This window comes from Orycteropus afer, unplaced genomic scaffold, assembly GCF_000298275.1.
Source record: "Orycteropus afer afer isolate SDZICR_OR568_19922 unplaced genomic scaffold, OryAfe1.0 scaffold00057, whole genome shotgun sequence".
NCBI classification, from domain to species: Eukaryota; Metazoa; Chordata; class Mammalia; order Tubulidentata; family Orycteropodidae; genus Orycteropus; species Orycteropus afer.
Window position 1 is genome coordinate 11,634,729 of NW_006921644.1, and position 27,570 is coordinate 11,662,298.

Here is a 27,570-nt window from a genome sequence, read left to right on the forward strand (position 1 = left end):
TCAGTTCTGCTCGTTAACGTGGAGAAGAGCTGCTTGTGTCCTGTTGAGTGGCTGGAAGGACGCATGGACCTTGCGGTCCATCAGAGGCTGAAGTGGGCGGTAGTTGTCCACCATCACCTTGTCTTCTTCACCAAGGGCGGAAAATAGGAGCGTCCTAAACGCTGACAGCTGGAAGAGAACAGCCAGCGTAAGCCGGGCGCAGGGACGGAGTGCGAAAGCTCCCTGGGGCAGTCAGGACTTTGTGGGGGCCCTCCCACACTGAGTCAGGGGTGGCCTTGTGTGACCCTCGGAATGTGGTGGCAGTTACAGAGGTGACTCTTGAGGCCAGGTCAGAAAAGGCACTGCAGCTTCCACTGTGGTCTCTGGAGCACTTGCTCTGGGAGAAGCCGGGCACCGTGCTGTGAGGGAACTCAGCAGCCCCTGGGAGGCCGCTGTACAGAGGAACTGAGGCCCCCAGCCAACAGCCACCGCCAGCTCCCCAGCCATTGGAGTGAGCCAGTTTGGAAACGACTCCTGCAGCCCCCATCAAGCTTTCATATGACTAGCCTCAGCTTCATCAGAGGTCCCAAGGCAGTCGCCCGACATCCAGACCCACGGAACTCTGAGAGGTAACCCATGATTACTGTTGTTTAAGCCACTAAGCCTTGGAGCTATTTGTTACAGTCCAATTTGTTACAGTCCAAGCTATTTGTTACAGTCCAAGTAACTAATACGTGTAATATCAATGCTAAACTCATACATATGATGTAAACGGAAAGTCACATTGGGATTCAGTTTTCACTCAAAGAACTAAAAGATCATTTTTCACTTACTAACTCCCTTGTTCTCAATATGTATAAATGAGCTGTGTGAGGATAAGTCACACATTTCGTTAACTATGGATTTGGGGTCATAGCTACAGAATGGCCATTTATCGGGCAAGTTAGGGCTGCACGGCTGGTGAAGTGCCCCGGGAGCCCTGGACAGTACAAACAGGCACATGCTCGGCTGTTAACCAGAAGGTTGGCGGCTCGAGTCCACGCAGGGGTGCCTTGGAAGGGAGGCCTGGAGAACCAGCCTGGACACGTGTGAAGCACAGGTCTGCTGTGACACGCACGGGGTTGCCGTGAGGTAGGCCCTTCGCGTGTGGCTGGTGTGTGGCGAGGTGCTAGACTTGGCAGTGCACCGGGCACTAGGCTGCTCAGCCATGCTCCCTTGCAGTGCACGTGTCCTTGGCGCTCTCGGAAATGCCACCTTTATCCTCTTCTCCACCTGGCACGCTCCCTCCCACCTTCCAGATGGTTCGTATACTCCTCCCCCGTTCTCCTAGGAGACTAAGGGGCCTCTGTACCTGTGCATACCCCTCTCCACCCTGCCTCCCAGCTCTTGCCTTGGGGCTCTCCTTCCCCAGGCCACAGTGCGCAGACTAAGTCATTATTTCCCCTCCCCCTCCCACCCTCTCCTGGCACAGAACCCGGCCCACAGGGGGTGCCTATTGAATGCTTGTTGAATAACATTAGGGCTCTTGGGGACATGGGGCCATTTTTCAACTAAGGCCTTCCTAGTGTCTTCAACAGTTCAGGCTTGGGTAGCAGACCCATCACCTGTACCCAAAGGTCCACCTCGCAAAGCAGATGGCATGATGCATGTTTTCACAGCGTCATGAGACTAGAAGAACCACCTCTAAGAGCTCATCTAGAGTCCTCAGAAAGACTGCATTGGCATAGGGATGATGAATAGTGCTGTGGTTGATTAGAAATGTCTGCCACAGGTAAGAGCTAGGAGAGTGGCAGAGTGGCTGTCGACCTGCCACCTCTAAGTAAACTGCCCGGACTCCCTCTGTAGTCCAAACACTTCCAGAAAAAGATACTGTGACGTTTAAGAAAATACACAAGTGCTATCTTCCCAACTTAGAGACATTAGAATATTTAGGTAGAAAAAGGGGAGGAAAAACACTTTGCTGATGACCCTGGACACCTGCTGTGACCTCTCTGGCATGTGTCCGTGTGATGGGCTAGGGGTCAGTAAACATCCTTCATGCATCTTGGTGGGAGTGGCACTCAAGGACTTCTTTGCTGGTGGGTTACAGGCGCAGCTCACCTGCTCTGGAGCCACCTCCACGGGCTGCTTGTGGATGACCCAGGTGACAGACTCTGTCAGCGGAGGGGTGGTGAGGGAGCCTGGGTAGGTCCAGTAGTCCGGGCAGGAGGGCAGCAGGGCAGCGGGCTGGAAGGAGCTCAGGGCTGCCCGTGTGTCCTGAGGGGCAGAAGCACAGGGCATGTTAGCCCTCAGGCAGAGGTGGAGGAGATGGGGAGCTGTCCACTGATCCCGCTCGGGGTGTGACCTTGACACTGCGCAGAAGGAAGCATGTTCCCGAGACAGAGGCCATGGCGTCATGTCCAGACACCATCAGGTGCACGCACCCCACACAGAGCAGGGCTCCCCTAGAAGGCTTGTATTTTCCCTTGTAATCATTTTTTGTTGTAGCTGCTGTGGAAGACAGCCTGGTAGTTCCTTAAAAAGTCAAATACACTATTAGCACATGAACCAGCAATCCCACCCCGAGGTATGTACCCCAAAGAATTGAAGGCGGGGACTCAAGCGGATACTTGTCACCCAGTGTTCATTGTATTCACAGTAGCCAAAGGTGGAACCCATCCATGTGTCCCATCAACACGTGATAGACACCCAACATACGGTCCCTCTACACAGTGGAATGTTACTCAGCCCTGAAGAGAAACAGAGGCCTCATACGTGCTCCAACAGGGATGGACCTGCAAGCATGATGCCGAGTGGAAGGGATCTGACGGAAAAGACATGCCGTCTGATCTTGTGGACACGGGCTGTCCAGGTCAGGCAGAGGCACACAGACCAAAGTTGTCAGTGATCACCAGGCTCTGGGGGCTGGTTGTTAGGGGTTGTCAAGTCATTGTCAACTCATAACGATGCCATGGGACAGAGTAGAACTGCCTACAGGGTTTTCTCGGAGTGGCTGTGTGGGTTTGAGCTGTCAACCTTTTGGTTAGGAGCTAAGCGCTGGGGAGAGAGTGGGGAATGAGGAGTACAGCCTGGCAGTGAACATACGACACTGCTGTGGTGGCTGCTCTCTGTGAAAGAGGCTTCCTAATAACTCACATCCACCCCGGGGACACCGTCTCCTGAACCACCTCCGACTCCAATACCACACTTTGCCTTCTCACGGATAGCAGGCGAGGCTAGGGACCTGGATTACTGCGCTCGCACATCGCGTGCCAGGGTCCCTGCTCCTGCCTTGGGCCCGTCTGGGGAGGACATCTATGTACTCCCACTGAGCCCTGCCTCCTCTAAGATGCATCAGGGTCCAGGCGGCCCAGGGGACCCCGGGAAGGCTGCTTCATGTGCCCTCAAAGCCAGGTAGGCCCTTCCTCTGCACCTGGCCGGCTTGGTCGGCTGCAAGACTGTCCCAGTTAGCATGTGGCGGGTCAGATGTGTGACAGGGCACCCGTGGTCACCTACCTGGGAAGACAGCTCACTCTGCATCTCTGCTGGTGAAGCTGGCGCCAGTGGCGTTTCCCCTCCCTGTTTGGGCACATCCCACATCAGAAAGACAGGAAGTGCCTTCCGAAGCTAACTACCCCAGTGAGAGGACAGGACAGGAGGGAAGGCAGCACGATGGGGTGGCCACCCAGGGCTGCTGGGGGAGCCCTCATTCAGCAGGGCCCTGATGGAACACCCTGGCTGAGGGACTGTTCTCTGTGGGCTGCAGTACTGCTGGCCTCCTGTCCTCTGAGGAGCAGCGGGGGCTGTGTGCCGCTCTGAACAGGGATGTTGCAGGTAAGGAAAGGGGCTCAGCAATGCCAAGCCACTTCACTGAGGAGTCTGCCTCCGCCTTGTGCAGGCCAGGCTGCAGGAGCTCCGTGGACTTCTGGAAACCCAGGATCCCAGACTTGCAACTGCTGGACTCGAGGGTCATGCGCGTCCCTGCCTGCTCTGGGACCTACCAAGGCCAGACTTTTGCACTTTGAGGCTGGGCTACCTTGCAGGGCTTCTGCACTCTGGAGTCTGACTTCCTGGCTTTGGGGTGGAGGACCAGGTGAATGGGTGCATCGGGACTAGAGCCTGCTGGCTGCGTCTACACCAGACGCTTTCTGGCGGCCTCCGCTCAGACTCTGGGGGTTTGCCCCCAGAACCCCGAGTTAGCCACAGAGCCTTCCAGCAGAGGGAAGGAGAGCCCGGGTGGAGCCAGAACCTCCCAGCCAGAGCCTTCCCACCAGGTGAGCGCGGACGCGCCGGCGGACGCGGCTGGAAAAACAGCCCGGGCTTACTCTGGCTGTGGGCCTGTGAGGAAGAGGTTGGGCTGCAGCACCTTGACCCCAGGAGTTCCTGAGCTGGAGCAGCGGGTGGGCTGGTCCCAGCCCCGCAGGCTGACATCAAGGCAGGCGCCCCGCACAGATCAAATGCCGTCCGCTGGGAAGAGTGCGGAAGGGCTGGCCGGGCTTCCACGCGCACTCCCATGGGGCCGCTGCACCATTGTTTCCACGGGCTGGAGGTGTGCCCACTCCTTCCTTTTGGCCTGGTCTCTGTCTCCCTTCTTGTTCGGTGCAGAATAAATAAACCACATCTCTCTGGAATTTCCAAGTCTACATCAAAGTCCTTTTCAGCTGGTCTTGGAGAAAAGCTACGTGTTCATCCGTGGCCTTCGGTGGAGCCGTCCTTGGTGTGGCCAGGTGTGTCAGGACAGCTCCCGCTGGCAGGCCAGGCACCTGCCTCTTCCTGGGACTCCGGGTTCTCGTTGGCCCAGGGTGACCCGAGTTGGGTCCCAAGGAGTATGTCTGGTCCTGTGCAGGGGGACATTCTTAGACATTAACAGTTAGGTATTTATGTATCAGTTTTAAAACAAAATGTTACTTGCTAGTTGCCGTCTGAGGAGGTGCGGTAGTGTAGTGGTTAAGATATTTGGCTGCTAACCAAACAGGTCGGTGGTTCGAACCCACCAAGACTCCAGGGAAGAGACATGGGGCAGTCTGTTTTTAGAAAGAATTGCAGCTTTGGAAACCCAGTGGGGGTTGCTTTGAGTCGGAATTGACTTGATGGCAGTAAATCCGGTTTTGGGATTCGGTGAGCGGGCCCCTAGTGGGGTCCGACTCATAGTGACACAGTACACAACAGAGGGAAACCCTGCCCTGTCCTGCACTCTCCGCACAGTCACTGGCCAGCTCCGGTCCACGGCCACCTTCCGGCACTGTACCAACACCTGCTGTTGTGGTCCACCGGCCTCTCACCGGCCGCTCACCGCCACTCACCGGCCTCCCACTGGCCTCTCACCGGCCTCTCACCGGCCTCCCACTGGCCTCTCACTGGCTTCACCCGGCCGCTCACCGGCCGCTTACTGGCCTCTCACTGGCTTCACCGGCCTCTCACCGGCCACTCACTGGCCTCTCACCGGCCTCTCACCAGCCGCTCACCGGCGTCTCACCGGCCGCTCACTGGCCTCTCACCGGCCTCTCACCGGCCGCTCACTGGCCTCTCACTGGCTTCACCGGCCTCTCACCGGCCGCTCACCGGCCTCTCACCGGCCGCTCACCGGCCTCCCACTGGTCTCTCACCGGCCTCCCACTGGCCTCTCACCGGCCTCCCACTGGCCTCTCACTGGCTTCACCCGGCCACTCACCGGCCGCTCACTGGCCTCTCACTGGCTTCACTGGCCTCTCACCGGCCACTCACTGGCCTCTCACCGGCCTCTCACCGGCCGCTCACTGGCCCCTCACCGGCCTCTCACCAGCCTCTCACCGGCCGCTCACTGGCCTCTCACTGGCTTCACCAGCCTCTCACCGGCCACTCACCAGCCGATTTCAGAAGCAGATCCCCAGGCTGCTCTTCAAGCCTGTCTCAGTCTGGAAGCTTCGCTGACACCTGTCCACCATGGGTGACCCGGCTGGTATCTGAAGTACCAGCAGCCTAGCTTCTAGCATCACAGCAACACACAGGCCCCCACAAACTGATGATGGGGGTGGGGGTGGGGGTGGGGGTGGGGTGGTGGAAATAAGTCATTGCTCAGGGTGAGAGTAACAGGTACAGAGAGCTGATCAACCGAGGGAAGACTGTCAAGCAAAGAATAACACCAGTGGCAGGCAGGCAGGCCGAGCGTCTCTAGGGTACTGCCTGGGTGGATCCTGGGAAACCCGAGTTGAGTCCAACACTCTTGTTTTATTGAGGCGGAAACAGGACCCCAAGAATTCCAGTGACACATTCTGAGTCAGAGAACCCGCTAACGCTAACGGAAATAGAGCCACCCAAGTTGATTTCTGGAGCCTGCTCGGCTGCTCACCAAAACGTTGGAGGCTCAAGTCTACCCCAAGGCACCTCGGGGGAAAGGCCTGGCCACCTCCTTGTGAAAGTCAGCCACTGAACCCATGGTGCACAGTTCTGCTCTGAGCCACATAGGGGTGCTGTGAGTAGGCTCGACTAGAGGGCAACTGGTTTTGGTTTGGGGGGTTCTAGTTTCAGAACTGGAATTAGACTCCCTCTGCTGCATTCTTTCCATGAAACCACTTTGCTCCCTCTTGGAAACAAGCCACTCACCCAAACAGCCTTGCTTTTCACATCACGTTGACTTACGACTATGGTGCTCACCTTATACTTTATTTTCGGCAGGACGTCCACCAACTTCTGTAGCTCCTTGTTCCTGGCGCCCAGCTGCATGCAGACACGTGGCAACGTGCATTGGAAAAGCACACCACATTGTACCTTAGCCGCCCGGGAAGCGGGTTATCCAAATAACTCCCTTCCTCCCGGAGCCCTGTGCCCAGCAAGCAGTACCTTCAAAAACACGCCTATCACAGCCAACCCGTTTTCTCCCAGGACGGCTTCCTGGTAGGTCTGGTATTTCGCAGAATTCCAGTGAACTAAGTGGAGCTGGAACACAGTGGGGAGAGAATTGAAATTGACCACAGTGCAGCGAGAAACACCACCAACCCTGCCCTCACGTGCCACAAACACAGGACAGAGGGGTTACTGATTTTAATGAACTCAGCTGATGAGCCTGGGTGTGGCGCCCTGGCACTACCGGCATCGGTGGCAAAGCTGCAGCCCTGGCATCACCAGCATCTGTGGCAAAGCTGCAGAAAGCAGTACCCTTGGTGCAGCTGGTGGGGGGACACAGGGCACTGGGGTCACTCATGCCCTTAGAGTGATCCCCGAACGAGGGTGGCCAGATGAAATACAGGACGCTCCGTTAAATTTGAATTTTCCATAAACAACATAATTTTTCAGTATACAAAACCCATTGTTGTCATTCAATTCAGACTTATAATGAACCTACAGGACAGAATGGAACTGCCCCATAGAGTTTCCAAGGCTGTCATTTTTATAGAAGTCAACTGCCTTATCTTTCTCCCAAGGAGTGGCTGGTGGGTTCGAACTGCCCACCTTTGGGTTAGCAGCCAAATGCTTTAATCAGTGCACCGTGTCCCACATCTGCCTGTATTTTTATGTGGTAACTCTAGTGACCCTACCTTGAACCTCACCCAGGGCTTGATTTCCACTCCCCCTCCCTGCTTCCCACTGCACCTCTAGGGTCGTGGTCTTCAGCCCAGAGCCGGCATGCATGGCTGGCTGGTCACCCTGCAGTAGAGCCTGGCATGGAGAAAGCTCCTACGTGTTTGTGGGTGTGACAGCACCTACACACCTCGGCTGGGTACCCGTGGGCGTCCACCGTGTGCTCCGAGCCCCTCTTGCCCACCACTCCCCAGTGGAAGTGGAACTGCTTCAGTCGGTAGTGGTCTGCCAGGGGCCCACCGCTGATGCCTGGAAAGTGAACCAGGGGAACGTGGCTGTGACCCCGTGTGCTCCTTGTGCTGTCACGTCACTGGTGCCACCGTCCGTCCACAGTCAGTTGACACGACCCCACTGTCAAGAGCTATGCAAAACCCAAACCAAACTCACTGCCATCGAGTTACTTCTGACTCACAGCCAGCCCCGTTGGGTTTCCGAGGCTGTAAATGTTTATGGAAGTAGATCACCCGCCTGCCTTCTACAGAGCAGCTGGTGGGTTTGAACTGCTGACCTTCGGGTTAACGGCCAAATGCCCTACCCGCTGCGGCCCCAGAGGGCCTTACCTCAACAGCTGTATGTCCTGCTGAAGCATCTGAAGTATGGGCACCGCAAAGGGGGCAATCTGTCTGTCTTGTTCACATCCGTATCCCCATCACCGAGGGGCCACCCAGAGGAGGGTCACAGGAAGTGCTTGAAGGAGTGCAGGCCTAGCGTGCTGCCACTAGGGGGCAGTGATGGACGCGCTCCCTGAACACAGCAATAAAGGGGGCATTTCCTAGTTGCATCCAAAAAACCAAAACTAAACCCACTGTCATCAAGTCAATTCCGACTCATCGCAACTCTGTAACATGGCGTGGAACTGCCCAGAGGGTTTCCCAGGCTGTAATCTTTATGGAGCAGACTGCCTTGTATTTCTCCTGCAGAGCAGCGGTGGGTTTGAGCAGCTGGCCTTAGCCATTGTGCCACCAGGGCCCTTTCCTAGATGCACACCAGTCCTAGAAGAGGAAGGTCAGTAAAAAGAGAAGAAAGAAAGAAACGACCAAAGTGAATTTTCTGAGATATTCTCTTGGGTGCAGAATAGCTCAAGCAAAGGAAGAAATGATGAAGTAAAGGAGGCAAACGGCAGATTTCACAGGGCCGCTGAGAAGCCAAACGTGGGCCAGAGTCGTCGTGTCGCGCTGTGGGTCCTGCGTTTCCCACCAGCCGCGGGCTGTGTCAGTCCCGCATCAAGCAAGTCTGCTGGCGGCGGCTCCAACAGCACGCGCTCACTTTGTCCCCGTGTCACGTTTTGGTCATTCTCACACTATCTCCCTTTTTCATTGTTCTGTTGCACGCTTAATAATAGACTACAGTCTAGCGTCAACACACTTTCGTACGCACTGAGAAACCAAAAGTCATGTGACTCGCTTGACAGCGATATTCGCTTTGTTGTGGTCTGGAACTGAGCCCGCAGTTTTTCTGAGGGGTGCCTGTACGTGGCCCAGAAGTCCAGCAGTGACTGGAGGCGCAGGTGAGACGTCGAGGGGCCAGTGAGTCTAAACCAGGGGGGTGAGGCACTAGAAGAGAATGACAGCATTGACACCGTGGGGAGCGCAACCAGTCAGGAACAATGTGCAGATGTTCAGTGGGAACGTGTTCTGATGTGTCTTTCACCAAAGGAAAAGAGGTGGTTTTTGCCTCAGCCAGCTTTGCAATCAACAGACAAAACTAAGGGCACACGCCGTGTGCTAGTTTTCCTCCAGGACAACTGAAAAGGAAGCTCCACGTCTCGCTGGGGTTTCCAGAGCAAGAAGGCACAAGGACAATTCCTAACTTGGATGGGCTGCAGCGGCCCCCAGTGGTGAGTCGGCTGATGTGCACCTGGGGTCCGGGTTTTTGGCCATTGACAGATCTTTCACCATTGAAAGCTTGCTGGTGCATTTCCAGAGAGCCCAGCCTTTTCGCTCAGCGCCCCTGGAGGCCAGCGCGTCCTGACTACAGCGAGAGCTTGTCAAACCGGACAGACATCGGAGCCCTTTTCAAGGCAGGAAGGGAAGATCTCACGGCATCATGTCTTCAGAATCAGAGCTGGTGGCAAAGGCAGCCCGGGCTAAGGGGAAAGAGCGTTCACTGAAAAGCTGGGAAGCGCTGCTGTGCGGCCAGCTCCATAGACAGTGCAGTGGAGCGGGAGCACTGTCAGCCTCCTGGGCTCAGATCCCGGCCGGTGGGAACCTGGTCCCATTACTGACCTCTGCCAGCCTCTATTTCCCCATCTGTAAAATGGGGATGACCCAGTACCTCCACAGGGTGCCCGTGGGGCCTCTATCACAGGGTAACACAGAGCTCCTAGCCCAGCGCCTTGCACACGCGCAGACACACACACACTCACACACGCAGCCACTGACTCACCTCTGTGACGGGACGAAGATGCTGGCTGAGGAATAAGTGCTGTCCCCGATCTGTCTCGTGTGTCTGGGGTCCTGTGCACTGACACGTACCCACATATGTCATCACCAGCACCCAGCATGCAACACGCACTCAGTCCACGTGTGCCTGCTGTTACCTCGCAGTTAGCAGCTGCTGAGCGCCGGGTCAAAACCAAAACCAAACTCACTGCCGTCAAGTTGGATCCAACTCATAGCGACCCCTCCCTGGGTTTCTGAGGCAGTATCACTACGGAAGTAGATTGCCCAACCATCCTTCCGAGGAGTGGTTTAAACTGCCAGCCTTCTGGTGAGCAGTCAGATGCCTTAGGCACTATGCCACCAGAGGTCCTGGCAATTCTGCCCAGAACCGCCTATTCCCCATGTGATTAGATCCTTCCAACCCTGCAGAGCACATCCTACGAGGCCCAGTCTGACTCAAGGCAACCAAGACTCAGGTTACGTCCCTGCCCAGGTTACCCCATGACCCCAACCCAGCTCGGCCTGACGGGCCGGTTCTCGGCAGCTTTCGGAGCAGGGTCCAAGCCCGACTGTGCCAGTGAAGTTAGGAACTCAGATGGAGGCTGTAGCCCTGGCTCAGGTACATTGTTTAGTATGAAAGTATATACTTTGGAAAAGAGATTTTAAAAATACTATTTGATTGTGTTTCAGTGAAGGCTGCACAGCACTGCAGTTTCCCGCTCAGTAACTCAGTAACCTCTACCCACGTTGTTCACTGGCCTTGCTTGCATTCGCCACAGCGCATGAAAACGTCCTTAATGGGTCTGTCTGGTCGCCCTGCTTCACAGGCAATTTTTTGTAGTGATAACACGGTGCCAGCGTAATGCTGTCTAATGAAACATCGGGAAATAAAAGGCCAGACCAGATCCAGAGGAGGTGGCCCCTAGCTGCCCAGCCCACCCCCGGAATCTCTGCTCAGGGTGTTCCCGGAGTGGACTTACCTCTGAGAACAGATGCAATGGCACCAGCTGGCCAACCTCTAACCGGACGATTGCATTAGAGGCCCCAGACCCTCCTGCGACCCGAGAGCAGATGACGGCCGTGCGGGCTGAGCCCCGGGCAGCCTGGTCTCTGCTGTGACCCACACTGCTAACAGCCTTCTGTTTGTACATCGGGGGGTTCACAGGCAAGCAGGCTCCTGGCAAGCAAGGTGGTTTTAAGGCTTAAAATAAGTACAAAAGAAGTTGGCAATGTTCAAATGAGTCAAAACTGCAAAGGACAGGACATCACAGAGGGTCAGCTGTCCTCCCAAAGCTGCACAGCACAAGGTCAGGGGCTCAGGAACCTTCTCCATGGTTCCCTCCAGGATGGAAGAGCTGGAGGGGGCGCCCCTCAGGACTCCCTGCCGAGGGGGTCGGGACCGCTGTCTGGGAGGTAACCTTCACGAGCCCCAGTTAAAGGCAGGCCAGCCTGGCCGCACGTCCTGGAGTCACGGCCCATGGCTTTCAGCAGGTTGTTCTCTCCGACCCGATGTTTGTAAAGGTCACTTGGCTGCTCTGTCGGCACGTGACCAGGCCCCAGAGCAGCAGCGCTGACGAGAGCTTCCCTGGTGTGGCTCCTGGCACTGTGGCTGCTCACTTCCGGGGGCGCTGGCGGTGGGGGTGCAACCCATGTGACAGAGGACTACCTAGTAGGATTTCCTAAACTGGGATCTTCATGGGAGCAGATCAACAGGTTCATCTCTCGAGGAGCCGCTGAGTGGGTTTGAACCCCCAACCTTTCGGTTAGCAGCATAGCACTTAACCACTGCACCACCAGGTCTCCTTCAACTAATGGTAGCCACTTAGTATTATTACTGGCATGGTTATTATTGGAATTATTATCAGCATCACCATCATCATCATCAGAGCAGAGGTTTATAGAAAACTCCCTGCCGGCGAGATGATTCTGACTCACAGCACCCCTAGAGGACAGAGTGGAACTGTCCCACAGGGTCTGCAAGGCTGTCAGTCTTCACAGAAGCTGACTGGCTCATCTTGCTCCAGTGGAGAGGCTGGTGGATTCAATCTGCTGACCTTCTGGTTACCAGCCAAATGCCTTCAGCACTACACCACCAGAGCTCCTTAGAGGTTTACAAAGTCACATGAAATAGCCACTATTTTTCCCAAGATAGGACCTGCATGTGGACACTAAAGGATAAGTATTCCTTTAAGAAAATGTCCCTCAGAAGGAGGTCTGTGAGCCACAGACTCAGAAAAGAAGAATAACTGTCCACTCATTCGACAGATATTTATTGAGCACTCTCATGGATTGAACTGTGCCCCCATCCGAAAGACATTTGAAGTCCTAACCCCCCACCTGTGAACCAAGTTTGAAACTGGGTCTTTGAAGGTGGTGTCAGTTAACGTGAGGTCACACTGGAGCAGGGTGGGTCCTGGTCCTACACGACGGGTGTCCCTATCAAAGAGGAGAGGAGACACAGCGACAGAGCAGGGACACCACGTGACAGTGCAGCTGAGGAGGGCCGGGAGCCACCAGCAGCTGGGAGAGGCAGGAGCGGTTCTCACCCAGAACCTCAGGAGGAATCGGCAGGGCCGACCCCCTGCCCAGGACTCCCAGCCTCCAGGCTGTGAGACACGGAATTTATCCTTACAACCCACCCAGTTTGTGGGGCTTTTCATGGCAGCCCCGAGACACTAACACAGCTCCAAGTGTACCCCACCCTGAGTTAGTTGGGGGCTGGAGAGTGAGTGAGAAATGCAGTCAATGAGGGGTGAGCTGGAAGGATCATGAGTGTTAGCAAGGGCAGGGTGCTTGAGGTGACTACGCTGGGGCAGGGTGTGAGGGAGGGCCTCCCTCAAGAAGTGACGTCTCACCTGAGCCCTGAAGAATGGGTGTAAATTCTCCAGGTGGAGATAAAGGAGGTTCCAGGCGGAAAAGAGACAGTATGTGGAAAGGACCAGAGTGAAAGCCAGCAGGTGACCTGCTGGGATGGGGGGAGGTTCCCAGCAGCCAGAGCAAAGGCTGTGTGTGTGGCAGGGATGTGGTCCCCAGGGGCAGCCCCTGAGGTGCTTCCAGGCAGAGTCCCCACTGAGGGACAGTCTGTCAATGTGAACATCCCACCTGCCCCATGTGCTGTGGCTCATGAGAAAATGCTGGCTGACGTCTGTGGTGGACGCCGTTGCTGGCGTGGACTCACAGACGCCAGCTGTCAGCGAGCAGCCCTGGTCGTCATCTCTGCGTGCAGGGAACTGTCACCAAGTATCATGTGGAGGAAAGTGAGTCCTGGCCACACGTGACAAATAGGCATGATGGAAAACAGACTCTAACGTTGGAGGGACCGTTGACGGACTTGAGTCTTCATGGTCATGGTGTCTCCATTGCTGGTTCTGTCCTCTGTGAAGGCGGCTTCCAGGAGGGCTATGTGGAAGTCCCAGAGGTGCTATCATTGTCCCTGCTGTGGTCTACTGACCAGGTCACAAAGACGTCTGGTCCTCCATAGTCTGAGAAGCCAGACTTCAGGCGGCTGGAGCTCTGTCTTCACCTCTCTATGCGCCCTCTAATGGAAACCACTGCCGACTGCACACACCAGGGCCTCGTCTGGATTGGTTTTTAAATTGTGATTTGGGTGATAGTTTACCGAGCACATCGGTCTTCCATTGAACAGCTCATGCGCGTTTTGTTTCATGACTTGGATTACAGTCCCCCAACGTTACAGTCCTCTTCCCACTTCCTCTCCATGTTCACCACTTCCCTTCGTCCTTCGTTCCTGTCTTCCTGCCTTCTGAGCTTCATCCCCGGGCAAATGCACCTTCTGGTCTCCTGTGGTCGGTGGTTCTAAGGGGTGGGCACGTCCCTGGTGTTATGGTCACCTTACAGGCCTGTCTGTCATTTGGTTGAAATTTGAGCTGGGGGTGAGCTCATTGTCTGCCTTGAAGGGTGTCTGAGGGCCACAGTCTCTATCAAATCAGCAGGACTGGTTGTTTTCATGATCTGGGGGTTTTGTTCCCCATTTTTCTCCCACCCCTAGTGTGACTCCTTTCAGAATGCTGTCATTGACCGAATGAATGCTTCATTTTCTTGGTGCTCAGCCCCTCACACGTGCCAGTCCTCCCACCACCAGTGTGGAACCAGTGTTGAGACCTGTTCACGGGGCAGGAGAGTCAGGGGGACGGCCACGGTCACTGACTGGTGAGTGGAGGAGCCGGTACTCACACCACCACCTACCCGGAGTCATTAGCCCCCACACCTGGGAGGGAGTCCAGGTGGGGGTGGCGAGCAGCCCTGGACTTGAATATTGGGTCACCTCTTAGCTGCCTCAGCCAGGTCTTCTTCTGAAAATAATTTACCTGTCTCTGTGGTGTGTTGTGAGAAAAACCTGATGTGAGCCATGACGGAACCCGGAACGAGCGCTTGTGAGGTGGCTGCCGGGCATTCAGAAAGCAGCGGGAGTTGATGGCAGTGGGACTGACAGCAGCGGCGGCAGCAGTAACAGGCGTGTTGTTGTTAGGTGCCATCGAGCCGGCTGACTCACAGCGACCTCGTACACAACAGAACGGAACGCTGCCCTGTCCTGCACCAGCCCCACGATCCTTGCTACACCTGAGCCCATAGCTGCAGCCACTGTGTCCATTCATCTCATTGAGGGTCTTCCCCTTTTCACTGACCCTCCACCTTACCAAGCATGATATGGTCCCTTCTGACAACATGACCAAAGTAGGTGAGACAATGTCTGGTCATTCTCGCTTCCAGGGAGCATTCTGGCTGCACTTCTTCCCAGAACAGACCTGTTGGTTCTTTCGGCAGTCTGTGGCACTCTCAATATTCTTTACCAGCACCACAACTCAAAAGCATCAACTCTTCTTCGGTCTTCCTTGTTCATTGTCCAGCTCTCACATGCATATGAGGCAATTGAAAATACCATAGTTTGGGTTAGGCACGCCTTAGCCTTCAAGGAGATATCTTTTCTCTTCAGCACTCAAAAAAGGTCTTTTGCAGCAGATTTTCCCAGTGCAATATGTCATCTGATGTCTTGACCATTGCTTCCATGAGTGTTGATTGTGGATCCAAGTATTATGAAATCTTTGACAACTTCAATCAGCAGGCATAATATAGTAAAACTTGAAAAAGCCTGAGACTGTATAAGGTGGAAACCTGTCAGAGAAGGAAAACTCAACTGTTTCCCACTAATGGAGAACGAGAGAGAAGTGGTCAGACGGCACCCTGTCAAGGCGGAAGGCTTGGGAGACCTGGACAAATAAGGCAGGCCCATCGAGTTCCAGCTCTCACAGGTTTCACTGTCATTGTAGCAGGAGCAGGAACAGTGGTGGTGGTGGCAGCGGTGACAGTGGTGACAGCAGCAGTATGGGTGGTGGCAGCAGTGGTGCCAACGGTACCGGCAGCAGGAGCAGTCATGGTGACGGCAGTGGTGTTAGTCGTGTGCCATCGAGTGGGTTCTGACCCCCTGGGACAGAGTACAGCTACCCTGTGGCGTTTCTGAGGCCGAAATCTTTACAGGAGCAGATGGCCAGGTGGTTTCTCCCACGGAGTGGCTGCTGGCTCAAACCGCTGACCTCTCAGTCGGCAGCGAGTGCCCTTGCCCCCCGTGAGCTCTTGTGGCAGTGTGGGTGGTGGTAACAGTGGGGGACGGCGGTGGGCTTCACTCGGGACCTGGCTCCTGTTGCACATGATGTGTCCTCGGGGAGCAGGAGGCCTCGTGGCCAACCTTGACCTGCAGGCACAGCTTCCTGTGAAGTCCGCTAAGTGGTACCCGGTCTCGTTCCTGATCCCCGGCTCTCCGTGGGGACCCAAGACTCTGGCCAAGTGAGGGGCTTTGTCGGCCGGACAGGGTGCCCGTTTGGGCCTGGCTTCCACATCCCTTCATCACTGCCACTCGCCGCTCTGCCCCTCCTGTCCTGGGAAGCCCATCCCACCCCCTTTGGCCTTCACCGCCCCCAACACGTCGGCAAAGAGCCCGCTGTGCCTTGGTTAGTGGCCTGCACGGGACTGCTCTGCTCTTCGACGGCCTTGGGTGGCTCTTCCTCGGAGATCTGCTGGGAAGCCCAGTCCTGGTGGAAAACTGTCCAAGTGGCTCGGTCTCCCGGGAGCTTCGGGGTCTCAGCTGTGGGTGCAGCCCCAGACTGGCAGCCCGCTCAGCCGATCGTTCACACCCTGCGCCTCCTCCGCTCATTGCCTTTCTTGGTCACCAGGCATCTCCTCGCCTTCTTCTCAGGTTTTTAATATAGGGCAGCATCTCGTTATCTCTATTTTCATGTTCACAAAATTCTTTTGGCACTAATTGTCTTCCCAACATTTCCTGTTTCCTTTTCCCCCAAGTGGCTCCCTTTCTCAAGGTGAGGGGTGACTGATCAGGAAATCTGAGATGGGGCAAGAGGCCAGAAAGTGAGCTGGGGGGTGGGGGACACGAGAAATTAAGTGGAGAGAAAGAAGGCCACTGGGTATCGGGGCAGACGACAAGCAAAGTGGAGCCACACAGATTGGCTGTGTGGACCCGAGCCGCAGTGGGGACCATCCACCTGTTACATGGCCAGGGGAGACACCCAAGCAGTCGTGGTGGTCTGCAGCAGGGCAGGACACGTCCCTTTGAACCAAATGAGAAGGTGGTGGAGACGTCCAAGAGTGGCAGTCAGGGCAAAGTCAGACACTGCCACAGAGGGGCACAAAGGTGGTGGACTTTGGAGCACTTGGAGTCAGGGGTGGACCAAGGTCAGCCTCTCTTCCAGCTCCTGTGCTCATATCTGGGAACAGCGCCCCCTGCTTTTCCTTGAGGAATTACCCTTTCCTTCAGTCTCAATCCACACCTCGCTCCAGGGGTGGGCTCATTTTCAGCATGGCCAGTCGGAGTCACTGTGATTGGCTCAGGAAAGACAAGTGTCCAACACTGGGCCAATAGAAACTGCCCTGGGATACTGCTGGCCTTGCTAGGAAAGAGACTCTTTCTGCTGGAATCCCATAGGGCAACCCAGATGCCAACCAAGCACTACCCTGAAAGCTGACCTCTCTGAGGGGAGCTGCCTCAGGCCTGCTGTGCTCACTCGTTTCTGTACAGGTGCCCTTGAGGTAAAAGGGTCAATCTAGAAAGACCTCCTGGAGAAGGTGTTGTTCTATCTCAGACCTCAAGGATGAGAATGAGTCAACCATGTACGGCAGAGGAAAACTGTCCCAGGCAGAGACCGGCTGAGGCTCAGAAGGAGTGGAGGGCTGGCCGGGTGTGGACAGAGACTGGCCAAGGCTCGGAAGGAGTGGAGGGCTGGCTGGGTGGTGAGTGCAGGGAGGGTGGTTCCAGGAGGGCAGGAAGAAGCTTGAGTGACCGTAAGGTCAGGCGCTGGCATTCCACGCTGGGTGCCGTGGGAGAGATGGAAGGGTTTCATGGGACGTGCTTGGCAGAATGACAGCCCCTGGAAGATGTCCACATCTTCATCCCTAGCGTCTGTGGCTGTGTGGTGGCCAAAGGATGAGGTGAAGGATCTGAGATGGGCAGTGGTCCTGGATGGCTGAGGGGGCCCACTGCACTCACAGAGGCCCTTATGTTGGAAGAGGGAGGGGAAGGGCTGGAGGAGGAGATGTGCTGAGGGGAGCGGAAGCCAGAGAGACACGTCGTGAGCAAGACCCGCCCCTGCTGCCTTGCAGGTGGAGGGGCCACAAGCCAAGGCATGTGGGCGCCTGTCGAAGCTGGTCAAGGGAAGGCAGTGGACTCCGCCTAGACCCTCCAGCAGGAACCAGCTCTGTGGTGTCTTGACTTTAAGACGCGTCTGGACTTCTAGCCTATCAAAGCTGAGAGTAATGTGTGTCTGAAACCACTGAGCGGTCAGTTTGTTTGGAAAGCCTGGTGGCTCAGATCCACTCACAGGTGTGAAAGGCCAGCGGGGCAGCCGCGCTGCACACGTAAGGTCGTCAGGAGTTGGGCTCAGTCCAGGGACAGCTTTTGTGACTGTTTATTCAGCGTGTTGGTGTTTATTCTAAGTTCCAAGTGACACTCCTCCACGCTGGGACGGCAGAGAGGCGGAGGGTGGGCCACGCTGGGACGGCAGAGAGGCGGAGGGTGGGCCACACTGGCCAGCAGACTGGCTGAGCTGAGCTGGGGCTGTGTGCACTGGACACATGCCAACATGTGCGTACATACAGGCATGTGGTGTACAGATGTGTGCATGTGTGCTTGTGTGCCTGCGCGGGTGCACATACGGGAACACGTGTACACGTGTGCATGCAATGCAGACTGGGCACGTGAACATAGGTGAACATGTGTGTGTGGTGTGTGTTCGTATGTGTGTATGTATGTTGAAGGCAGGGTGTGAGAATAGAAGGGCTGTCCCTGTTGGGGCGGGTCTGCTACGGGGTCTCTCCCTGTTCTCACCCTTGCGAATCCCAAGCAGCCTCACGGTGCCGGAAGTATAGTAACAGTAAAGCCAGTGGCATCCGGCCGAGGGCTCAGAGAGAAGGCAAAGCCACTGTGGGACCAGGAGGTCACCAGGCTGAGCCCAGCACCCGAGCAGTAAACCCAAATCCACTTCCCCGCTTGGTCCAAGGCCATCCTTCCAGGGCGACGGGACAGGAGAGGCCGTGTGCCGAGGGAGGCTTACCTGAGCGCCCGGTGGAGTCGTCAAACTCCACCTGGAAGAAGTACCCGGTGTTCCAGACATAGAGGCAGGTGGCCGCGTCGTAGGACACCCTGAGCGGCTGCAGCCGGGGGTCGTAGACACAGTCCCTCCCCTTGATGTCGATAGGAGACTGCTGGCTGCCCCTTGGTGCAGAGGAGGGGCCCTGCCACTGGGGGTGCACTGGGGACAGAGAGAAGGACATGTGACTGACACTCCCAGTGCCACCTGTCTTAGCTGCAGAAGCAGAAACCGTGGCTAAGTAAGACCCCAGGGCGCCAGTCTGAGGACAGGCCCCTTGGGTGTGCTGTCCTGGTGGGTGCTGGCCACAGAACCCTGAGCCATGAAGCTCAGGCTGAGATGCCCTGGGCCGCTGCTCTCCGGCCCTTCCCTGAGATGCGGGCACGTGCTCTGCCCATGCAGGGTTGCACCATCTCTACTGTTGTTCTTGTCCCCGACTGGGGTGCCCAGGGCTGCCCATCACTGGTGACTCCAGCCCAGGCGCAGGCGCTTCAGGGCAGGGCAGGCAGTCACACTGAGCAGCTGGAAGGCGAGCAGGGGCAGGCTTAGCCGCTGGCTAGGTGACGGTGAGAGCACTCGGGACCAGGGGCCTGGCTAACAGTCCCTAGGATTTTAGACTCATCCTCCTCGGTCTAGAAATCACATCTGAGAGACAGGGACGCCATTGGAGTGGCCTCGGAGTGTTATCTGCCAACCTGTCCCACAGACCACAAACCAGGATGGTCCCCCGTCCCTTCTGGGACGTGTCATTTCAAACTGCATTGTCTGTAATTTCGATAGTAAGATACATGAATGGAAGCCATTTCAGAAAATACAGATGAGCTTGGAGGCGAACAAGAATCCGGCCTGTGGTGGCAGGACCCTCGGCCCGGCGCTGACCCTCAGGTGTGGCTCTTCCCGGCTGGTGCCCGAATCCTCACGGCAGGATGCACATAGCTCCTGTCTTCCACAGGCTGGGACCCTCCTGTCCATTACTGCATAGGCGTCTTTTGGTAGCAATCACAGGGAGCTCGCTCCATGGGTGAACAGGGTCTGGCCCTTCCAAAGAGCCCTCCCGAGCCCGCCCGACCCACAATGACACTGCTCTTCCTCGCGCTCGCCCTCGCAGAGCCCCCCACATCCAGTCCTGGATGCTGGTGCTTCCCACGGCTGCACAGAGCTGGCTTTAAAGGCCCTGGAGGAGGCCAGCTCCTGCGACCAGGACACTCAGCTTGGCACCCCGACTCTCAGAGATGCAAGGGGTTGGAAGTGGAGAGCTTGGGTCCTGTCGGCTGAGCTGCATAAGGGCTGGAACAGTGAAGCACCTGCATTGACAGTCCCTGCCACCTGCACAGAAGGGGCCTGCTCGCCATGCAGGCAGAGATGGTGCCATGTGAACACCGCGCAGGCGTCCGCTGTTGTTAACACGCCCCTCGCGGCCCAGCCTGGTGAGAGGAAAGGAACTGCTGACTACAGCGGTTACTGCAGGGAGCGGGCGGCGGGGCTCCCTGGCCGAAGCTCGCCTTCTGTGCGGGAGCGCAGGGTTCGATTCTCAGCTGATGCACGCCAGGCACAGCCAGCACCCGCCTGTCAGCGCTGGCTCGTGTGTTCTCAGGATGTGGGACAGGTTTTGGCAGACTTCTTGGACTAAGAGCAGGAAGAAGGGGCTGGTGCTGTGCTTTTGAAAGTCCGCCAGTGCGAATGCTGAGCCTTGCCGTCCAGTCTGCAGCCAATGAAGGGGCCACTGTGCAGAGAGAGGAAGGGCTTGCCCCAGATCACAGACCGTGGAGGACACAGACCGATGGGGCTGGGACGTGGCAGTCCCTGGCACAGCTGACTGGGCGAGCTGCTTGTTACGTGAGTGTTGGCTGGCAACGCTCTGTGCTGACACCGTCCTGGAGCCCCAGTGCCAGGCTTGTTCCCACATCACTGGGCTTTAACAACAGCCACTCAGGGGGCTTGGTGGGATACTTACAGAGGGCCTCCCCCCAAACGTCTCTGCTACCCGCCACCCCGCTATACTGAGATCAGATGACCTGCCCTAGGTCAGAAGACAAAATACAAGACAGAGTTGAATCTGAATGCCCACAGGCTGGCTCACTGCCTGACTCTCACATTTTGAAAGACACCACACAATTAGACAAACATCACTGCACTACCATTCCACAGCTGGACACCAACTGCCTCTGGAAAATTCAGGGATCTACTTACAGGCCTTGTTCCTGTTCCTCTGCGTACAGGAACGCTGACAGCAGGCTCGCCCTGGCCTCATGGGACAACTCTGGAGGGTCTTCCACAAACACTTGCCCAAGAAAGAGACCCTCAAGGATTCTCGAGTTCCCCCCAACATGGTGGTCTGTAACATCCTGAGTCTGTTCCCCAGGTCCTGATAAAAAGAGGGGTGGTCTTTTCCCAGTACCTGTTCTCACGTGGATCAAGGCAACTTTTTGCAGAAAGTTGCCCAAGACTCAGAGCCCAATAGTTAAAGTTCAACTCATTCCTGTCCCAATGTCTTTGATGGAGTCAGTTTGGCTCAGAGGTGGGTGGCCTGGGACAAATGCCCTTTGCTGTGTGGTGGCTGCTTAGGTCACTGTACTCTGATCTGGTCAACAGTGGACTTCAGGCACCAGGAAGTCAGCCGAACTCAAGGGGGAGATGGCTGCAGGACCAGGAGGCTGTGAGAGGTACGTAAATTTGAGAGCAAAGTCCCTGATGCTCCAGTTTGGAGCTGTGGAGCTCTCCTGCCTCAGACAACTCAAGGTCGGGCACACAGTGTGCTGGGTACAGCCCTGGGGAATGGCGTGGTCCAAAGCACAGACGTGACAAGTAGCTGAAGCGCTGAGGTTCTGGGTGCTGTGAGTGGTTAGCACCCTCGGCTGGGAACCAACAGGTCGGAGGTTTGAGTCCCCCCAGGGGTGCCTTGGAAGGAAAGCCTAGACATCTCCTTCTGAAAAAGCCACCATTGGAAACCCAGAGCACGGCCGTGCGCCAACACCCAGGGACACCGTGGGTCAGTCCTGCTGCGGGCACTGGAAACCCAGGGCGCAGCCGTGTGCCGACACTGGGGGACGCTGTGGGTTGGTCCCGCTGGGGTGATGGGGCGGCTGAGCAGGTGACTCTGTGCTGCTGCGGCGCTGGCTCCCCCTCATGGTGACCTTCTCTGGAGAGACCAGCACGTTCCCGGCCCTGCGCCTCAGTGATCTTCACGTGCTGTTGTGTCAGTCCGGCTCACGGTGCTTTCTCTTTCTCTACCAACCACGATGCCATTGGTCATCCCTGATGGCGTGTCCAGAGTGTCAGCACCCTCACTTTAAGGGGTGTCTCCAGCTGTATTTCTTCCAGGACAGATGTGTTGTTCCTCTGGCAGCCCACGGTGTATTCACTCTTCTTTGCCAGCATCACAACTCAAAGGCATCAACTCTTCTTCGGTCTTCCTTATTCATTGTGCAGCTCTCACATGTGTATGAGGCGACTGAAAAGACCACGGCTTGGGTCAGGCGCACCTCAGATCAAAGGGACATCCTTGCTTTTTAAAATCTTTGGTTGCAGATTTGCCCAACACCACACCTCTGTCTGTTTAGAGCCCCTGAGAAACCAGGGAGTCCCCACTTAGTGCCAGTAGGTTCTGCTTGATGGCGATTCATGCTGGAGGTGGGGGTCCTGCTTGGCCTGGCGGTTCATTCTGCTGGAGGTGGGGGTCCTGGTAGGCCTGGGACACTCCCAGTTTATGCTGGTTGCCTTGGCATGAACACTAGTGGTGCCTCCTTTCATGCCCTGAAGGGGCCACATGTGGAGGGGTCACTGGCAGTCAGAACTGACTTGATGGCAGTGAGTTTGGGTTTTTTTTGGGTGCCCTCACAGTCCGTCAGGGTCCCCAGATGGTGTGTACCCTGTCCATGAGGAAATTCTATACTCGTAGGGAAAACTGACAATGAACAAAATCTTAAAAAATACCTGGGTGTTTCTCAAGCTTTGTCCACAGTAACCCCTTGCTTCCCTGTGGGTCTCTGATGGCATGGTTTGGGCAGACATTTCTGTGGATTTTCATAGATTTGAAAACCTGTTTCCTTCAACTGTGAAGCCCATGGAGCAAAGGGCACTGTCACGAGGCATGATGGCAACAGCCCCCTGTGATGCTGACCAGCAGGAAGCTGGGTGGCCTTGGATAAGGCACACTGGGTCCTGACTGGAAGGCCTGGAAACGGAGACCAGTGAGTTGAGGCAACCCGGGAGCCCGGGAGCACCATCTCCACCTCCTCACTGGGACACACTCAGCCTCTCCTTCCAGAAAGTGCAGCCAACAGCCGCTAAGAACAGAGGACACCAATGAGGACGGCCATGTTCACACATGCACAGGCATCAGTGTTTGTTCCGGTTAGAGCCCTGTGAGACACATTGGGGACCAGTACTATCTGTGCCCTCCCGACACCCAGCCGTCTCCTCTGGTAACATCACCCGATTTTCTCTGCAGAGTTGATCCTTTCCCCTTGGCAGTTCACGCGACTCAGCTTGGCCAGACCCCACTCCCTGACATGGCTCAGGCTTGGCCAATCAGAGTAAAAGTTATTGGCAGGTCACCTGAGCTGGCCAGTGAGGGTTAGCCTTGGGAATTTTGCTGGGATTATGGAGAGGCCCTCTCTGCTGAGATCCTTACAATGCTTACAATGCTAGAATACATGCTGTTGGCAGTTGCCAGGAGCCCTGTGGTCAGAGCCTGCCCTGAGGACAAAACAAACCGAGAGAGGGAATAGAGAGATGGGTGATAGATACGTCGATTGATTGATGACAAATGGACAGATAGATGGCGAGATGATAGACAGATAGACAGTAGATAACAGACAGACAGAAGTTGACATTGCTTGGGCTACATGATTCCAATAAACTGAAGTCTACTTTTGAACCTTTCAGTGAGTTAAACTCTTTTTATCACCATAATTGCTGTTGTTGTTGTTAGGTGCTGTCAAGTTGGCTCCGACTCATAGTGACAGTATGTACAACAGAATGAAACACTGCCCGGTCCTGTGCCAGCCTCACAATCTTTGCTATACTGAGCCCATCATTGTAGTAACTGTGTCAGTCCATCTCATCAAGGGCCTTCCCCTTTTTTGTTGACCCTCCACTTTACCAAGCATGATATCTTTCTCCAGGGAATGGTCCCTCCTGACAACATGACCAAAGTAGGTGAGACAGAGTCTGGCCACTCTCACCTCCAAGGAGCATTCGGCTGCACTTCTTCCAGGACAGGTTTGTTCATTCTTCTTGCAGTCTATAGTACTCTCAGTATTCTTCGCCAGCACCACAACTCAAAAGCATCAGCTCTTCTTCAGTCTTCCTTATTCATTGTCTAGCTCTTATATGCATAAGAGGTGATTGAAAATAGCATGGCTTGGGTTAGGCACACCTTAGTCTTCAAAGAGACATGTTTGCTCTCCAGCACTTTAAAAAGGTCTTTTGCAGCAGATTTGCCCATCAGATTTGACCATCTGATGTCTTGACTGCGGCTTCCAATGGTGTTGATTGTGGATCCAAGTAATAAGAAGTCTTTGCCAACTTCAATCTTTTCTCCATTTATCATGATGCTGCTTATTGGTCCAGCTGTGAGGATTTTTGCTTTCTTTATGTTCAGGTGTAATCCTATTGCAGACTGTAGTCTTTAATTTTCATCAGAAAGTGCTTCAAGTCATCTTCACTGTCAGCAAGCAAGGTTGTGTCCTCTGCATATCACAGGTTGTTAGTGAGTCTTCCTCCAATCCTGATGCTGAGTTCTGCTTCATATAGTCCAGCTTCTCAGATTATTTGCTCAGTATAATGAAGCTGGATGGAAGAGATCCATATTTGTACTATTCAAAAAAAAAAAGGTTATCCCACAGAATGTGGAAATTATTGAACAATATCATTAATATCACATGTAAGTAAAATCTTACGAAGATAATTCAAAACTGGTAGCAGCAGTATACTGACAGAGAACTTCCAGAAATGCAAGCTGGATTCAGAAGAGGATGTGGAATGAGGGATATCATAGCTGATGTTAGATGGATCTTAGCTGAAAGCAAAGAATACTGAAAGATGTTTGCTTATGTTTTGACTATGCAAAAGCATTCGATTGTATGGATCATAACAAATTGTGGATAACATTAAGATGAATGGGAATTCCAGAACACTTGATTGTACTCATGAGGAGTACATAGGTCAGGAGGCTGTCATTTGAACAGAACAAGGGGATACTGCATGGTTCAAAATCAAGAAAGGAGTGCATCAAGGTTGTATCCTTTCACCATACTTATTCAACTTGTATGCTGAGCAAATAATCTGAGAAGCTGGACTACATGAAGAAGAATGCGGCATCAGGATTGGAGGAAGACTCATTACCAACCTGTGATATGCAGGTGATACAACCTTGCTTCCTGAAAGTGAAGAGGACTTGAAGCACTTACTGATGAAGGTCAAAGACTAAAGTCTTCAGTATGGATTACACCTCAACATACAGAAAACAAAAATCCTCACAACTGGACCAATAGGCAGCATCACAACAAATGGAGAAAAGACTGAAGTTGTCAGGGATTTCATATTACTTGGATCCACAGTCAACGCCCATGGAAGCAGAAGTCAAGAAATCAGATGTCGTATTGCACTGGGCAAATCTGCTGCAAAAGACCTCTCTGAAGTGTTAAAGAGCAAAGATGTCACTTTGAAGACCAAGGTGCACCTGACCCAAGCCCTGGTTTTTTCAATCGCCTCATAAGCACGTGAGAGCTAGACAATGAGTAAATAAGGTAGGTCACGCTGCTCACGTGACCTACTGGCACATGTGCACTGTGGCCATGATGGAGGCGGAGGCGGAGGTGGAGGTGGAGGTGGGGTGGAAACCACAGCTCTTCGGAATATTTTGGCCCTCAGTCCACACGGGATTTTTGCCGCTTGCTTCTGTGACGCCGACCCCCAGCGTGCATTGGTTCTAGACGAAACTTCAGCCAAGGTTTGGATTTGCAACTCTACTTTCACCTCCTTCTGGCCGGGTGACCTTGCTGAGCAGTCTGGCTCAACCCCGTGTCCCTCTTGTACACCTCTAAACAGGAGAGGTCTCTTTTTACTCTCTAGTCTCCTTCAGTACCTTTCCCTGAGCTGACATTCTGTGGTTCCCCGGACCTGCCTGAAGGTTAACTGCAAAGTTATCACGTGGCCGCTGCTGTGGAACCCCGGAATGCTAACCGTGGAGGAAATGGTAACACACGCAGTAGGAGGGCCAGGGTCCCACAGCTGCTGGTGGCCCCCAGTCACACTTTATTGGCAGGGAAGTCGGCAGGAAGCTCTAGGTGAGGCATTTTCTCTTCCAAATGCAACTAGCAGCATCGCTGAAGAGGAAAGTCACTTCTGCTCACTGTGAAAAAGGCAGGAAGCAGAGGGGGATATAAAGGACAAGGGGGAGCAGTGGTAATCCCTGCGCACAGAGAACTGTGACTGACACGTCTAGGAGCTGTGTACAGTCCGGGCCTTCCTTCCTGTGAGTACTCCCAAGCACATATTTATGATATAAAATGCAATACACCCATAGTCCCATTATTCGTTCATATTACAATATTGAAAATATCATATATAAATATATTATTACACAAGTTACACACAAGACATCCATGTAGGATGCCCTGAGTGACACGAAGCAGTAACAGGGTCAGCTGCTAACTGGAAGGTTGGAAGGTCAAGTCTACCTGAGGTTTCTCCGAAGAAAGACTTAGCTTCCTAGAAGTCTGCTTCCAAAACTTCAGGCATGAAAAACCCCATGGAAACCTTTAACGCTTAAGGAAATGGTCCTCTGAAGTCATCCTTAAAGCAAACCCGAGTGCCGCTTCCTCACTAAACAACGTCTCTCTTGTGCACTGTCCCCTTTAAAAGGATGATTTAGAGGGGATCCAGCCGACAACAGCAGCTGCAGATGTCAGGTGAGAAACTTAGGGGCAGTGACTTTGCCTTCATGGTGGCGGATAGTCTGGGTCATGAGGAGGATCGCCCAAGGTAGAATCTGAGCAGCACGACTGAACTGTGCATGCAGAAGCTGTTGAATCGATGGCTGTTTTGCTGTGTGTATTTTCCCCAGAAAAAACTCCCGAAACCTTATGGTGAGCATTTCTACTCTGACACTCGTGGGGTCGCTAGGAGTCGGGAAGGCCTCTATTGGTACTAGTGGCGGTGATATTGTCTGTAATTGGCAATCTACTTCCGTAAAGATTTATCGCCTTGGACACCAAAGGGCGTACCTATGAGTTGGAATGGACTCTAGGGTAGTGGTGGTTTTTTTTCTTTTCCTGATTATCCACGCGTGGGCACTCAGTACTGTCTAGATACAGACACTGGGGTCCTTTGAATACTACTGATTGGGAAAAGTCCACCTGAGGCTTTGGGAACACCACAGTAAGAGGGGAAGCAGCCGGCTGGGCCTGCGGGGGCGCTCAGCGAACTACAAGTCCCAGCATACAACGGTGCCGGGACTGGACGGGGCGACCAGAGTACGGAGAGACTACAAGTACCAGCAGGCATGGTCAAGATGGAGAGACTACAAATTCCAGAATCCACTGCCCACGGCTCGCGCAGGGCACCCTGGGATGTGTAGTCGTCCCGGGCAGCTAATTCCTATTCCCTCACTCTAAAAGAGCTCGCAAACTCCTCAAACTCTCGGCTGAAGCGGCTTTTCACGGGCAAGCAGAGAGACTGAGCTAATGAGGGGGAACTAAGAAGCCCGGGAAACCACAATCTCGGGGTGGGAGAGGGACACCCGCGCATGCTCACCCGCAGCCCGAGTAGGCGATAAGGCGCGCTAGGGAACTCTTCTGGAAGGCCTCGCCCTCGGGCCCCGCCCACCACCCCCGGCGCGCCCCTGCGACTGCGCAGAGCGCTCCGGGCAGCGGGCCTCGGGGAAAGCCGCTTGGCGCCTGCGCAGAGCGGCGGCTTCTCTCGCGAGGACGGACGCCATTATCGCATCTCCCCGACAAACACCACGAGAATTCCGCAGCCCACACGGTAATTGCAGCTCCCGCAGCCGGTCGCGTCTCCGCCTCCCCCCTTCCCGCGGGGCGAGAGCGAGAGCG

At 54.8% G+C, this 27,570-nt stretch overlaps 1 protein-coding gene across 1 annotated transcript; it reads right to left on the bottom strand.

Moving 5' to 3' along the window:
- CA5A (carbonic anhydrase 5A) lies at positions 1-27,455 on the bottom strand. Its single transcript, XM_007939223.1, has 9 exons — positions 27,344-27,455; positions 27,128-27,198; positions 20,702-20,876; positions 18,476-18,673; positions 7,646-7,764; positions 6,778-6,873; positions 6,592-6,654; positions 2,080-2,235; positions 1-168 (listed from the first exon to the last, which is right to left on the bottom strand). The coding sequence occupies exons 1-9, from the start codon at positions 27,453-27,455 to the stop codon at positions 1-3; spliced, it is 1,158 nt and encodes a 385-aa protein (XP_007937414.1).
- Between the last annotated feature and the right edge of the window lie 115 nt (positions 27,456-27,570).

Bases quoted from the DNA above. Each gene is read 5' to 3' on its own strand.
- CA5A (XM_007939223.1), bottom strand. From the start codon at position 27,455: ATGGCGTCCGTCCTCGCGAGAGAAGCCGCCGCTCTGCGCAGGCGCCAA. The intron at 7,765-18,475 runs GTAAGCCTCCCT...TTCACTTTCCAG, and splicing joins CGACTCCACCGGGCGCTCAG to GCATCAGCGGTGGGCCCCTG. The intron at 6,874-7,645 runs GTGTGTAGGTGC...ACTGTGTTCCAG, and splicing joins CCCACGGGTACCCAGCCGAG to CTCCACTTAGTTCACTGGAA.